Source organism: Cucumis sativus, chromosome 3, assembly GCF_000004075.3.
Source record: "Cucumis sativus cultivar 9930 chromosome 3, Cucumber_9930_V3, whole genome shotgun sequence".
Classification (NCBI taxonomy): domain Eukaryota; kingdom Viridiplantae; phylum Streptophyta; class Magnoliopsida; order Cucurbitales; family Cucurbitaceae; genus Cucumis; species Cucumis sativus.
This window is the reverse complement of record NC_026657.2, coordinates 20,029,670-20,044,165: the sequence shown is the minus strand read 5'-3', so window position 1 is coordinate 20,044,165 and position 14,496 is coordinate 20,029,670. Positions and strand designations below refer to the sequence as shown.

Genomic DNA, 14,496 nt, shown 5'->3' with positions numbered 1-14,496 from the left:
GGGACCATGGTCAAACAAGAGTGAAACTATGTTTGTAGACTTAATGGATGAAGAGGTTGCAAAAGGCAATCAACTAACTATAACATTTACAAAGACTAGTTGGAATTATATAAGAAGCCAACTGAATACTAGTATGGGATATAATTATTCTCATGATCAATTGGAAAACAAGTTCAATAAACTAAGACAAATTTACAAAGACTTCAAAAAGATATTAAGTGATATGACAGAAAATGGTTGGGATCCATTATTAGGCACCATCAATCTTGAAGAGGAGTAATGGAACGAGCTTTTTAAAGTATAATACTTGATTTTTTTTTTTCGATTATGAATCATCTATAGACAAATATTTGATCTAAACAGTTTTCATTTTCTTAGGTGAATAGGAGAGCTAAAAATTTTAGAAAAAGTGGTTGCCCACATTACGAAAAGCTCATGAGGATTTTTGGAGATACTACTGCAACAAGTGTAAATGCTTGTCCATCAACAAGACTTATTTCATATTCTAAAAATGAAAATGAAAATAATGTTGAAGAGAATGATAAAGGAAAAGGCAGAAAACGAGTTTGAAGAACTAGGAAAGACAAATTCAGCAGTTTCTTTTCAACATTCATAAATGTATATGTAGAGAATGCCAAGAGAAAAAATGACATCCTTGATAAAAGATCTGTAGGTTGTACATCTAGTCAAGTTGATGAGAGCCACACATCAACCAGAAAAGATGATCTCGATGATGAGTTGATAGAATGTTTGAACGTTTTAAATACAATGGATGATGTTGATGGAGAGGCTTATTTCAAAATATTGAAACTCTTTCACGGTAATTTTGCTTGGAGAAAAATATTTTTGCGAATGCCCGATTCAATGAGGAGAGATTTCATAAATAGTCTCTAGATTGACCTTAGGGATGTTTAGCCTTAGGGATGGATTGTGTATGTTTGTACCTTATGTGTTATTTTCTTTTTTAATATTCTCATGATCATGGATTACTTCTTTTAACATGGCTACGTTGTTTTTGCGATGAAATGAATTTATACGTTTTTTTTCTTTGATTTAGGGACATACTAGTGAATAGAAATGGATGTGATTCAAGTTGATCATTTTGAGGATTTTGATCCTGACAACGATGATTGCATCCTTTTCACTTTATTACACATGAGCTGGCACAAGATACAGTCTTCTAAACAACCATGTAGAACCTCTACGCTGAGAGGACATGATTATGTGATCGAGTTGTTAAATGGAAACGATAGTAGATGTTTTGATTGTTTTAGGAGGAGAAGAGTTACATTCGTAAGGTTTTGTGAAGATTTAAAATCCAAGACAAATTTGAAAAAAGCATCTAGGTATCTCACTGTTCAAGAGAAAGTAGCTATATTCTTATTGATCAAAGCATCTAGGTATCTCACTGTTCAAGAGAAAGTAGCTATATTCTTATTGATCATATCACATAATGAAAGCAATCGTATAGTAGTAGAAAGATTTCAACATTCAGGTCATACTATTTCTCTAGCTTTTAATCGGGTTTTGAGAAAGGTTTGCAAGCTTGGACTAGAAATTATTAGTCCACCCAATATGCCTAAGGGAGGCAAATAATTATGTCTTTTAAAAACTTTAAATGAAATGAATGACTTTATGATGATTATTTATTTGTTTTATTATATGTAGGGCAATATTATCTTGTCGATTCGGAATATTCAAATATGCTAGGATTTTTTAGCACCATTATGTGGTCAAAGATATCATTTACGAGATTTTAAAGAAATGAGACATCGCCCTCGAGGTAAAGAAGAAGTGTTTAACTAAAGAAGAAGTGTTTAACTATCGACATTTGTCACTGCGAAATGTCATTGAACGTTGTTTTGGTGTGTTGAAGGCTCAATTTCCTATTCTTAAGCAAATGCCTCCATACCCAGTTAAGACACAAAAATATATACCGATAGCATGTTGCACAATTCACAATTATATTAGATTGAATGATCGTCAAGATGATCTATTCAATAACTTTAGCAATGAATCAATGATCGTTGAAGATACATATAATTTGTCAGGAAATTTGTAGAGTGATATAATTGAATTAGATGTGAGTCGACATCATCTACGAGAAATGGCTAGAGCGAGGGATGATATTGCCAATCAAATTTGGACAACATTTGAATGATAGATGCAATTTTATGTTCATGTTATTCGTTTTATTTGTGTATTGGAACTTCTTTTATATTAAATTATACAAACTTTTTATAATTTTCTTTTTTATGTTTAATGCATTACTTATATTTTTATTTAATGTTTAATTGAATTACATGTGAATAAAATAAAAATAAAACTTAAAGATGAGTAAACAAGAAATTAAAAAAAATAATAATAATAAGAAACGTTACCAAACACATTTTCTGTTTTTGTTTCTTGTTTTTTTGAAAAAAAATAGAAACGTTACCAAACGTGCCCTAATAATAACAAGAGGTTTAGTTTAGCTATTTATGAAAAAAAAAGTGAGATATTATTAGTGATTTCTTTAACATGAGTTTTTTAAGAGAAATTTTTTAAAATAACAAAATATTAAAATTATTTACAAAATAGAGCAAATTCACGTAAACTTTTTATAGTTTATTTAAGTTTTTTTATATATATTTTGTAAATAGTTTCAATATTTTGCTATCTTCATCATTTTTTTAAGGTTATTTTACATAGAACAAATTTATTCAGACTGGATATAAAGGTACAAGATCGTGTACCAAGATCATGTAGACTAGGTACAATATCATTTAGGTTTGACACAAAATCGTTTAAACTTGGTACAAGATTGTTTAGGCTTGGTACTAGGGTACAAATCGTTTGGACGGGGTACAATATTTTTTAAACTTGATACAAAATTGTTTTTTTGCATGTGTGTCGATTAGTCTCTAAATATTTTGGTATTTCATATTGTGGTTTTTTTCTTTTTCAAAATTATTTTATACAGTGTATATATTTTTACATTTTATTTTATTTTTTTACAAAAACCCCTTTTTTCTTTAATGTACAGATAATATGTTTTTTAAACAAAATAAAAAGGAAAATGTAAAGTATTTTAAATTTATAGTTTCTTTATTTAAGAATTTAAATGTAGAATTACAACCTATAACCGGATAATTGATTACTAAAAAGGGCAAAAGAGAAAAACAAATGTTTCTTTCACTTTGCTCTTTTATATCGATACATTATACAAGATAATATATTATAAATTGGGTCAACTATAAGAATTGCAATTTTAAATTTGTCATTTTGAAAACTAGCAAAACTGCTTTTTTTTTTAAGTGGCAAAATTAAAAAGAAAATACAATAAATAAGAATTTGAAAAAACTCAAAATACTCCAATACATAAAGTGTAGTAAGCTACTTTCTTAGAATTAAAATAGAATAAATGCACTTTAATAAATCTTGAATACATACTTGTTCAATTAAAGTTAGAACCCTTTATTCATTTTTCAGATCGGTTGCAACGATCTTTATGCTTCATTTTTCATTTTTGTTTTTTGTTTCGCATCTTCCATTTGAAAATCTTCCTTCATCTCCACTTTTTTTTTTTATCTCCACCCTATTCCATTTGAAGTTTTAGTTTCATCCTCCTTCGTCTCCACTTTCCATTTTTATTTTTTGATCTCATTTTCTTCAAGCGGGCAAACCCAATCTCCACCCTCTTTCATTTGAAGTTTAAATTTTATTTTCAACTTCATCATGCATTTTCAAGAAGAAGAATATAAACATTTGAAGCACACAAACACTATTTTCATTTTTCATCTTCCACATATCTTTTATTTTCAAGTCTACAACCTATAAAGCTTGGGTGGAAGAACAAAGACCTTCCCTCAAAACAAAAAGATACAAAAGTTATTTCCCTGTCTCTTAGGGGAATTTTAGTTGTTTTTTTTTAATTAATATTATTTATTTAATAAAATGTATATGAAATTTATGAGATTTTATCTAAAAGCACAATATCCTAGCCTATTTTATTGAAAACAATTAATTTTAAAAGATAAATTAAGGATTTAAATATTCTAACTTATTTTAAAATAAAAAGGTTGAGATTTAATTTTCAAATAATAGTAATAAAAAGGTTGAGATGTTAATAAGAATACTAATTTTAATTTTCAAATTCAAAATTCAAAATTTAAAAATAAATTAAGATCTGATACCTTATTTTGAAATAAAAAATGTTGGAGATTTAGTCAATAAAAATTAATAATAATATTATTTTGAAATAAAAAATGAATAAAGCTGCTAAAATCTTAATACAATAGTGAAATTAAAAAAATGAATAGTTGTTGATATCTTTTAAATCGCGAGATATTATGAAGAGGTTATGATAGAGTTCTCTACCTTATTTACGCATCAAACTTAATTACATACTCCTAATTGCATATCATAAATTAATTATACTCAAAACACTTTTGATAAATTCATAACTGTATATCACAGATTAATTACATAAACAAGTCTTTTGATAAGAACGCAATATATTGAGATAATTACATTAATTACATTTTTAAACCAATAGTGATATAAATTTTAATTTAATTAATGTTATTAAGTCAAATGAATATGTTTTGGTTTAAAAGTTAATATAAACACAATTAATGTAAATTTTTTTCTAATTTTAATTCATTTCCACCCTTGAATGAATTAATGGTATATTTTTAGAATAAGTTAATTACAATTTAATAAGAAACATTGAAAAACAAACAAATAAGCGAGTTTTCATTTAAACAAAAAGAGCATAAAATTTTTTTAATTCAAAATAATAATTTGGTTATTTTTGTGATTCAACGGATGAATGTAATTTGACTCCTCATATGTTAAGAAAAAAATTATGATATGAAAGATAGGTATTTTGATATTTTATAAAATTGGATGTACGTGTAAAAATATAATTTGCTAAAATTTAAATGAAAAAATAGTTTGGCCATTTTTGAATAAAGTTGTTATATATGTTGTTATTCGTTATAAGTGTATAAGAAATTGGATTCATTTTGTTATATTGGAAAAGAACGGCTAACTTGTATTAAAAAAGTTGGGCTATCCTGTCTGCTTGCCGAAGAAGAAGGTTAGCCCAAAGTCAAAATGGCCCAAAGTGAATCGTCGAGAGGAAGCTTTTCCGACTCTCCGTCTCTTTCGATCGGTGTCACTCACTCTCCTCTGACCAAAGGTTACAACTTTTTTTTTAAAACAAATATTCTCAGTTTCCCTCACACCCAACATTCCTTAACCGTATATATATGTTTCCTCATTGTGGATTGTGGGTGACTGTAATTCGGTGCATTCTTATACTAATTCAGTGTTGAGTTCAGGTGAAAATGGCGGAACCCCAGAAGCCATGGAAGGTCGAATATGCCAAGTCTTCTCGATCCTCCTGCAAGACCTGCAAAAGTCCCATTCAGAAGGAGAATCTTCGCTTTGGCAAGATGGTTCAAGCCACCCAATTCGACGGTTTCATGCCTGTACTTACCTATTTCCCCCTGTTTTTAGTGTCATTTCTCTCTTGGGTTTCTTCCTACAACCCTTCTTATTAGTTCTACCAGCAAGTTTAGGTTTTCTGTAACTCTGTTTTTCTTCTTCGTATCAGTTTATAGGTTACTCTAGTTATCATCTTCTATTAACTGTTCTTTTTTGGAGTTTGCATTTGCTTCCGCTTGGAATCGGCTCTCACCGACTTTTGCCTTTTGCAAAACCTTTGTTTATGAAGACGTTTGTGTATTTTTTAAATGGATATGGATTAATTTCTGAAGGGGAGTTGTTTCAATTTGGGTGTTGTGCAGACTGCAGAGCATTGTTGTGAAATTCCCTAATTATCAGTTTTTGATGCATTTTCTAGTTAACAATGTGTTTTTTGTTTTTTTCGGCTAATAAGAATTAATTCTTCTCTTATCGTATTCTGTTCAACTTCTCTCTTTTAGTGTTTGATTGTTAATTGGAACATATGTTTCTTAGACGTCCTTCATCGTCCTTGACATATTCTTTTAAATTCATTGGTGTGTACCTGTAGTTAGGTTATGATCGAACATTCTTATTGGTGATATGCTCATACTTTTCTGAACCAGATGTGGAATCACGCTGCCTGCATATTGAAGAAAGCAAAACAGATCAAATCGTATGTGTACTAATGAAAACGATATTTTACCATATGGATATACATGTATAACATCCGGAAAATTTTCTCATTGGTTCAAATTTACCATATGATAGAATTGATGATGTTGAAGGACTTGACTCATTGAGATGGGAAGATCAGCTGAAGATCAGACAGTATGTGGAAGACAGTGTAGCTGCAGCTGCAGTTGTTGTTACACCTATAGAGTATGGTATTGAAGTTTCACAAACTTCACGTGCTTCTTGCAAGCACTGCAAACAGAAGATTATGAAAGGAGAGGTAGTTTTCTTTATCGATATTCTCTTAACATCATATTCTTTAAATCCGAACGTAGTTAAACATCTCTTAGCTTTTAACCCTTTCTTATTTGGATTTCTTGGATTCAAGTTCAAACCTAGACCAAAGAAGGTTTACATGCTGTTATGAGGATTTAGAGGTCATACATATTAGAAATAATCGGTGACATTTTTTATAAGGGAACTGGGGATTTGCAGAATGTGCTTCTTTTATTTTTCTATTTTTTTTTCCTCTGTTGTGTCATCCATGTCTATGGACTCATTGAAGATAAATATTGATTTTGTAAAACAATTCCAAGGTTCGTTTGTCCACTGTCCTAGATGGTAAAGGGACCAAGGGCCTTGCTTGGTACCATGCAAACTGCTACATGGAACAATGTCCATCTGCCCAAGTTGAGAAGTTGGCAGGTTGGCAAAACCTCCCACCTTCTGATCAGGCTGCTATTAGTACCTTGGTTAAAAAGCCTTCGTCTGCTGTAAAAAATGGTATGGCCTTCATGTAAATCTGCAAAATAGTGTTTTTGATGTTCTAATTTCATTCATTCATTAATTCTTTTGTGTATGCATGTGTGTGGCTCATAGAAGAGAAACAAACAACTTCAAAAGCTGGTAAACGTAAAAAAGACACTGCTGAAGATCAGGATTCTAAAGTTACTAAGGCTACAGGAGATGTTTCTGAAAGCAGGTCCATGAAAAATGCTATTGTTTCAGCAGACAGCCAAAATTCAGCTGATTTAGTGAGTAAACTGGAGGCACAAAGTAAAGGATTATGGAAGCTAAAAGATGATCTGAAAAAGCATGTAACGACTAGCGAGTTGCGGGAAATGCTTGAATCTAATGATCAAGATTCTACAGGATCAGAGCTTGATTTGCGTGATCGCTGGTACTCTCTTGCTATCAAGCCTTGCCTCGTTCTTTTCTTACAATTGATTGTTCTTGAGAGAGTAGTATTGGACTTCCCCTTTCTATGCACTACTTATGACAATGGTGCTAGCATCTTGTGGTAATTCTTGAAGGGTAGTTGATAACTTGAGATATCCTTTTCTATTCATGTCCATTCCTTTCTTTCTTATATATTAAAAAAAATGTCTTCTTTTTTTAATCTTAGGTATATCTAAATTGGTTGTCGTGGTTTAATCTGTTATTTCAAAAGGTTTTTCTCTGTTGCTTCTTGTACTGGCACATTTCCTAATTGATGCATGTCTTGTTTAGTGCCGATGGCATGATGTTTGGAGCACTTGCAAAATGCCCCATCTGTTTTGGTTCATTATGTTACTCTCGGGGCATGTATCGATGTCACGGGTATCAGTCTGCATGGAGCAAGTGTAGCTACTCTACTTGTGAACCAGAGCGCCTTAGAGGGAAGTGGAAAGTCCCAGAAGAAACTGGCAATCTATATCTTAGCAAGGTTTCTACAAAAACCAATCTTAAATGAAAGTCACATGAATCATGATTTCACATCTTATGGTCTCTTGCAGTGGTTTAAATCACAAAAAGGTGCAAAACCTATTCGATTATTGCCACCACCAACCTCCAGTACTACCAATAGCAATCAAACTTCTAATGGTCAATCACAATCATCAAATTCTGAAAACTTGGCTGAGCTAAGAGTTTCCTTCTATGGATTAAAAGATTCCATGGTAAGCTTTTGTATGCTTGAAATTACTTTCATTGTACGAAATGCAATAGTTGAAATCATTGTGTTGAATCTTGCAGGGAGAATGGAAAAGAAAAATTGAGGGTGAAGGTGGAGCTGTTCATGCCAAGATAAAGAAAGGTACCTTCTTTACTGTCTTTATCACCTCAGTGGTCACCCAGCATGTAACTCGTTTAGATATGTTATGCTATTTCACTTTGATGACAAAAATTAAGTGCAGATACTAATTGCTTAGTTGTGAGTGGATACGTGGATGAATATAATCCAGAAATGAAGAAAGCGAGGTATCATCTGATCCTTCTAATTGTCAGTTTTATCTTTTAAATTTCATTTATTTCTCTTTTGGTCATTGAACTTAATGAGCAGGAGGATGAAGATACCTATAGTTCGGGAGGAGTATCTGGTAGATTGCTTTAGAAAACAGAAGAAGCTCCCATATGATAGATACAAAGTAGAAGCCACTAGTGAGTCCACCAGCTTGGTCACTGTAAAGGTGAAAGGGCGAAGTGCAGTGCATGAATCCTCAGGTTTGCAGGATACAGGTCATATTCTTGAAGACAAGAAAAGTATCTATAATACAACTTTAAACATGTCAGACTTGTTAACTGGAATTAATAGGTATGCTTATGATCCCCTGCACCCAAAGCTGTCTTTCTATGCATCCAAACTAGGTATTTGTCTAAGATTTTGGGAAGGTAGATTTAGATGTACTGATATTTCTTTAAAATTTTTTAGAAAGGGTGGTGCAAAGTGCAAACGTGTGTGTTTATTACTATTAATAACGTGTGTGTGTGTGTGTTTTGAACTTTCCTTTTTAAGTAGACTAGTACTTCTACTTGGATTGGTCTGTGCAATCTCTTACATATTTATGTTTACTATTGGAAGCTATTATATTCTCCAAATCATTCAAGATGATAAGAGTTCAGACTGCTATGTTTTTCGCAAATGGGGTCGAGTGGGAAATGAGAAAATTGGAGGAGTCAAACTTGAGGAGATGACAAAATCAGATGCGATACGGGAATTCAAACGCTTATTCCTTGAGAAGACAGGGAATCCTTGGGAAGCCTGGGAACAAAAACTAAACTTCGAAAAGCAGCCCGGCAGATTCTTCCCACTGGATATTGTACCACTTTTCCTTTCATCAATATCACACCATTTTCTTTACTACCAGTTGCTTTCTCGGTTCTACAGCACATCTCCTGATACGTTAATTTTAATGCTTGAATCACGTCTCAATGTTGGAACTTGTAGGATTATGGAGTGAACAAAGATATGCCAAAGAAACCAAAGAATTATCCAGCCACTAAACTTGCTCCTCAATTAGCAGAATTAATGAAGATGCTGTTCAATGTGGAAACTTACAGGTTTTTCCAAATGGTCTTTCTTATCGCGGGGGAGGCATGAATCTTGTATGATATATGTAAATATTTATATTATTTTCGTGTCGAACACTAATCATAAGTCTTGCAGGGCTGCTATGATGGAGTTTGAGATAAATATGTCAGAGATGCCTCTTGGAAAATTAAGCAGAAGTAACATCCAGAAGGGTAAACTGTCTTGAATCACCCATCAAATACTGGACACCAACCACATTTCTTGCGTTTTTAATTTTTCAAAAAAAATAGGAAATAGGTTTTCAAGCCCAAATTGCACCATATTGTTAATTCAAAATTGTGTTTTTAATTCTTATATTTCTACTTTTTCTGACATCTACTTTAGGTTTTGAAGCTTTAACAGAAATCCAAAACTTATTAAACAGTAGCGTGCATGATCCATATATGAAAGAAAGCTTGATTATTGATGCTAGCAATCGTTTTTTCACGGTGATTCCTTCTATTCATCCTCACATTATAAGGGATGAGGATGATTTCAAGTCTAAGGTAACTGACCACTTATCTCCTAACCACATGGGGTTCCTTTAATGGATGGGAAATTTTACTTTATTGGCATCTTCTTAGAGAAACTATGATGTTGGCAATTTTAATTCATGAAGGCATTTTGATTTGAACTGTCTTTAAGTCCTCGTGTTTCCCTCCTTTAAGTGGACTACTTTGCATTGTTTCGTAGTTGAAAATGCTGGAAGCACTCCAAGATATTGAGATTGCTTCTAGGTTAGTTGGGTTTGATGGCGACAGCCATGAATCTCTTGATGATAAATATAAGAAGCTGCACTGTGATATTGCTCCAATATCTCACGAAAGTGAGGATTATAAGTTAATTGAGAAGTATCTTCTCAACACTCATGCCCCAACACATACGGTTGGTTTATTTCTCTTGTCTCGATACTTTTCCTCACCTCTCACGAATACTATCTGATATTGTTTTACATTTTGGAAGGATTGGGCTCTGGAGCTTGAAGAAGTATTTTCACTGGAGAGGGAAGGGGAGTTCGATAAGTTTGTTCCATTCCGACAAAAACTTAAGAACAAAATGCTGTTGTGGCATGGTAACGTTATACCCTTTTTTTGATATAGAAAATTATATACTAATAGAAAGTCTTTTTTCCCCCTTTAAGCTCATTAATATGTGTGGATAAAGATTCAGTCCTTTGACTTTTTAGTTGAAAATTAGAATGCCTTACCTAGTTGAGCTTTGATTAGGTTGACTCTAATAGGAAGTAGTGTATGACATTAATGTTTATATGGTGTAGGTTCACGGCTGACAAATTTTGTTGGGATACTTAGCCAGGGATTGAGAATAGCTCCTCCAGAAGCTCCAGCAACTGGTTATATGGTAGACCTATTTGGTGCATATTGGTTCTTAGAATATGAATTATGTTGAAATTAAAGTACGTTTTCTTGTTTGTGCAGTTTGGAAAGGGAATATACTTTGCGGATCTGGTGAGTAAAAGTGCACAGTATTGCTACACGGACAGGAACAATCCCATTGGGTTTATGATCTTGAGTGAGGTTGCATTAGGGGAGGTGTACGAGCTGAAGAAAGCTGAAGTGAGTTGATTTTGTGGTGATAACATTGTTTGTCGTTAAATTGGAAAGTGAAAGTAGGGGTGTAAGAATAACCCCAATAACCTGACAACCTGGTTTACCTAACCCATATTATGTGGGTTGGGTTGAGTTGGTTTAAAATGTGGATTGGGTTGGGTTGAAAATTTTGGTTTTTTCCAGGTTGGGTTGGGTCTTGGGTTGGGGGTTGAAAAATTCGATTCAACCCAACCCAACCCAAATTAATAATATATATATAGATAATTATTGGAATGTTGAACTTTAATGGATGTTTGAAACTTTGAATTTGTGAATGTTTGAATTTTTGGGTTGTATTTATCGATACGACGAGTACAACAATTTAAACTTTCCAAACATTAGGAATGAAAAAAAAAACAATACAACCCGACAACCCAATCCATATTTTAAGGGTTGAGTTGCGTTGGGTTGAGAATATAGTTCGGGTTATTAGGGTTGTCAACCTGTCCAACCCGAAAATATGGATTGGGTTGAAATGTCCCCAACCCAACTCAACCCAACCCGTTTACACCCCTATTGGAAAGAGTTGGAGATGAAATGATCTTTTCTTTTTGTTGGTTATAGTATATGGAAAAACCACCTCGAGGAAAACATTCGACAAAAGGGCTTGGGAAGAAAGTGCCAGCTGCGTTGGAACACGTGAAGTGGAAGGAGGATGTGGTGGTTCCTTGTGGGAAACCAGTGGCGTCAAATGTTAAAGCTTCGGAGTTAATGTACAATGAGTACATTGTGTATGATACGGCCCAAGTAAGTTTTTTAAGAATGCTTTGGTTTTATTCTGCATTTTCTGGTTGTGTTGTGTTGCTTTGTCGTCCTTTACTATATATTACTTTTCTATAACACGTAAATTCTACTATATAATGAAGTAATAGTAGTAATTTTATAGGGAGAAAGAGAAACATTTTAAATTGGTTGTACTCATAATATTTAAGATACCATCTTGATATTACATGCATACTATATATGAATAGACACACATCATACTATATATAGTACTTAAGTTTAAAGAAAGTTGGTTAGGGGGCAGGGAAAGGAAGAGTGGTGAGTGCTACAAGGGTCGATATATAAGTGCGCTGCTTCTGATTCCTTGAGGATAAGTAAGTAAACCTTATGTAAGGAAAAGGACAATCATAGAGATAATAGTTCGGAAAAGTTCTCCCTCTACACCTTTGGATACATATTCAAAATATGTTTTATAATCTCTCTTCTATATCTGATGGTGTAAACAGCCACATTGTGGTGGGCCAGCAGCCTCTGATTATACCTTTGCCAGGGAGAGTGGCTACCTCTACGGAATATATGTAGAGTTAAAGAAGAGAAAGTGAGAGGTTGAGAAACATTAACTATTTCTAAATTCTGAACTGGATATCAGTGTTGAAAGTAAAAAATGGAAAACAAAATGGTTTAAGCAATACTCAAAATATCCTACCAGGGGACCAGGGGTACCAAACTACTGTAGTGTTTTTCTTAAATAATGTACTATGTTTGTGACTGAAAACCCTGTTAGTCCTTTATTTGGCTCATTTAATTCAACTACTTTCAACACCATGCAAAACTTTATTAGAGGAAAGCAATCTTGTTACTGAAATTCAACAACTAAATATCATCAAATAATTATATTCTTAGGGCCTATGGGTGGTTGGGGAGTTGAGTTATTATAGTTTGTGGATTATTGTCAATATTTAAAATATAAATTGTTCTAATCTTGGTAGGAAATTACTCACTGTAACAAAAAGAGAAAGAGAGGAGGAGCTAGAAGTAGAAAAAATGGCAGCAAAAAGGGATTTGAAATAGTAATATTGTATTTCATTGTAGGTAGGTATAATAGTTGAAAGCACCAACTATTATAATTGGAGTCACAAACATACAACTAACTGCACCCACTTGAAATGAGTTGTTTGAACACCCCTTTAAAGATACAGTTTTACAAAATATTAATTCTGCAAGGTCGATAAGTGGCCCTCAAAAGTAGAACTAGGAGTAAACGCAGTGATATTTCCTATAATTGGCTGATTGAGAGTTGTGGATGTGATTAAACAGGTTAAGATGCAATTTTTACTGAAAGTAAGGTTTCATCACAAAAGGTGAGAAGACAACATATCGTTTTTGGATTGAAGGAAAGTTGTACAGCCTGCAGTTCTTTCATCAGATCAGAAACTGCTTCTTCTATGTTTTCTTGTTGATATGGGAAAGAATTGAACTGTTGTTTTGAACTCTCCTTTTTTGTGCAAGTCTTGAAAAGATCTCATTTTGAGGAGTAACCCAGTGAGGAGGGAGATCTTTTCGTACTTCCACCCATGTAAGGTAAATGTGCTTTGCCTAAAAACAGCGTTTGAATTGAAATCTTTTGTGACTAGATTTTTATTAACAGATTCAAGATGAAATGTGATATGCCCAAACCATAATCTAAGAAAAGATGACTGGTTGATCTTGATTGATCTTCTCTTTGAATCAATAACATTCATGTATCATCAGTCAAAATCCATTTCTTAAGATTCAAGGCAAAGCTTCAATTGGATGTGATTCGTTGTTCAAATGGGATGAAAGTTTGTGAATTTGCATGGCTGCCATGTGCATTGGTGAGGTGTTGTTAAACAAATGTTTGCTTATTTCATACGCCTATACAAGCTGGGAAATTGTAGAAGATAGAAAGGAATATAACCCTACATCATAGAAGATAGTAAGAAATTAAGAAATATAATCGGAGTTTAGGAGGGAACGTGATGAATTAAAATAACAATCATTTAAAAAGTTAAAAAAAGAATTGAAAGGTACTACCCTTGTTGATAAACTGTACCTCTTCTTTCTATACTGAAATAATTTTATGGTGGAGGCTTCTAGAATTTGCATTGATTTATGGGGAGAGATTTATTGAGATAACTTTCACTCTTAAAAGAGTTTGAGACGTACAAGGATGATGTTATAAGGTTTGATCACCATTCTAAAAGGAAAAAAAAAAGGGCGGGGGGAAAAAGAAAAAAGAGGATCTAAAGGTGTTTGTTTTCTCTGAAAATCTAGCTGGTGTTTAATAATGACATGGGAAGTGGGAAGAAGAAACAGTCATTTTGTTCAGTTTTGTGACGATGGATCCATTAAATCTCTTTAATGTGTTGCCCCTTTGTTCCTCCAAGAGATGTGTCGATTAGAAATAAAACAAATCTCTCTTCTCCCCTTTTCAACTAAATTTGTTTGACCATTTCGTAAGACTCGACTTCCAATACTTTAGGTTTTTGCACATTTTAGAAACCAACCAAAGGATTGTGTCTCATTTGGGTTCCCAAGTCAAAGTGTCTCCAACTCCAATAGATTCCTTTTACGTTCAATGTTAATCTCCAACCTACTAACTTCTTTTCTTTTTGTAAACTAAAAGATTTAAATCATACTTTGTTTCTCATACTTTTCCTTCCTTCTTGAAGTATTGTAGAAAAATGTAGG

At 33.0% G+C, this 14,496-nt stretch overlaps 1 protein-coding gene across 3 annotated transcripts; it reads left to right on the top strand.

Annotated features, from left to right (window-relative positions):
- Positions 1-5,060: 5,060 nt before the first annotated feature.
- LOC101219129 (poly [ADP-ribose] polymerase 1) lies at positions 5,061-13,582 on the top strand. 3 transcript variants are annotated; one of them, XM_004151929.3, is made up of 21 exons: positions 5,061-5,185; positions 5,328-5,477; positions 6,078-6,127; positions 6,223-6,406; positions 6,723-6,909; positions 7,006-7,306; positions 7,636-7,831; positions 7,902-8,063; positions 8,140-8,200; positions 8,301-8,364; positions 8,447-8,698; positions 8,966-9,203; positions 9,332-9,444; positions 9,551-9,627; positions 9,800-9,960; positions 10,148-10,339; positions 10,418-10,526; positions 10,731-10,813; positions 10,891-11,028; positions 11,626-11,808; positions 13,102-13,582. In XM_004151929.3, the coding sequence occupies exons 2-21, from the start codon at positions 5,334-5,336 to the stop codon at positions 13,147-13,149; spliced, it is 2,943 nt and encodes a 980-aa protein (XP_004151977.1). In that variant the 5' UTR covers positions 5,061-5,185; positions 5,328-5,333; the 3' UTR covers positions 13,150-13,582. The 3 variants fall into 3 exon arrangements, with proteins under 3 accessions (XP_004151977.1, XP_031738703.1, XP_031738705.1); XM_031882843.1 differs by lacking the exon at positions 5,061-5,185 and having other exon boundaries at positions 5,192-5,477; positions 7,009-7,306; XM_031882845.1 differs by lacking the exon at positions 5,061-5,185 and having other exon boundaries at positions 5,344-5,477; positions 6,023-6,127.
- The last annotated feature ends 914 nt before the right edge of the window (positions 13,583-14,496 follow it).

Excerpts from the sequence above, each read along its gene's own strand:
- LOC101219129 (XM_004151929.3), top strand. The coding sequence starts at position 5,334 with ATGGCGGAACCCCAGAAGCCATGGAAGGTCGAATATGCCAAGTCTTCT. Across the intron at positions 7,307-7,635 it reads CTTGATTTGCGTGATCGCTG|TGCCGATGGCATGATGTTTG; the intron begins GTACTCTCTTGC and ends TGTCTTGTTTAG. Across the intron at positions 8,064-8,139 it reads ATGGATTAAAAGATTCCATG|GGAGAATGGAAAAGAAAAAT; the intron begins GTAAGCTTTTGT and ends TGAATCTTGCAG.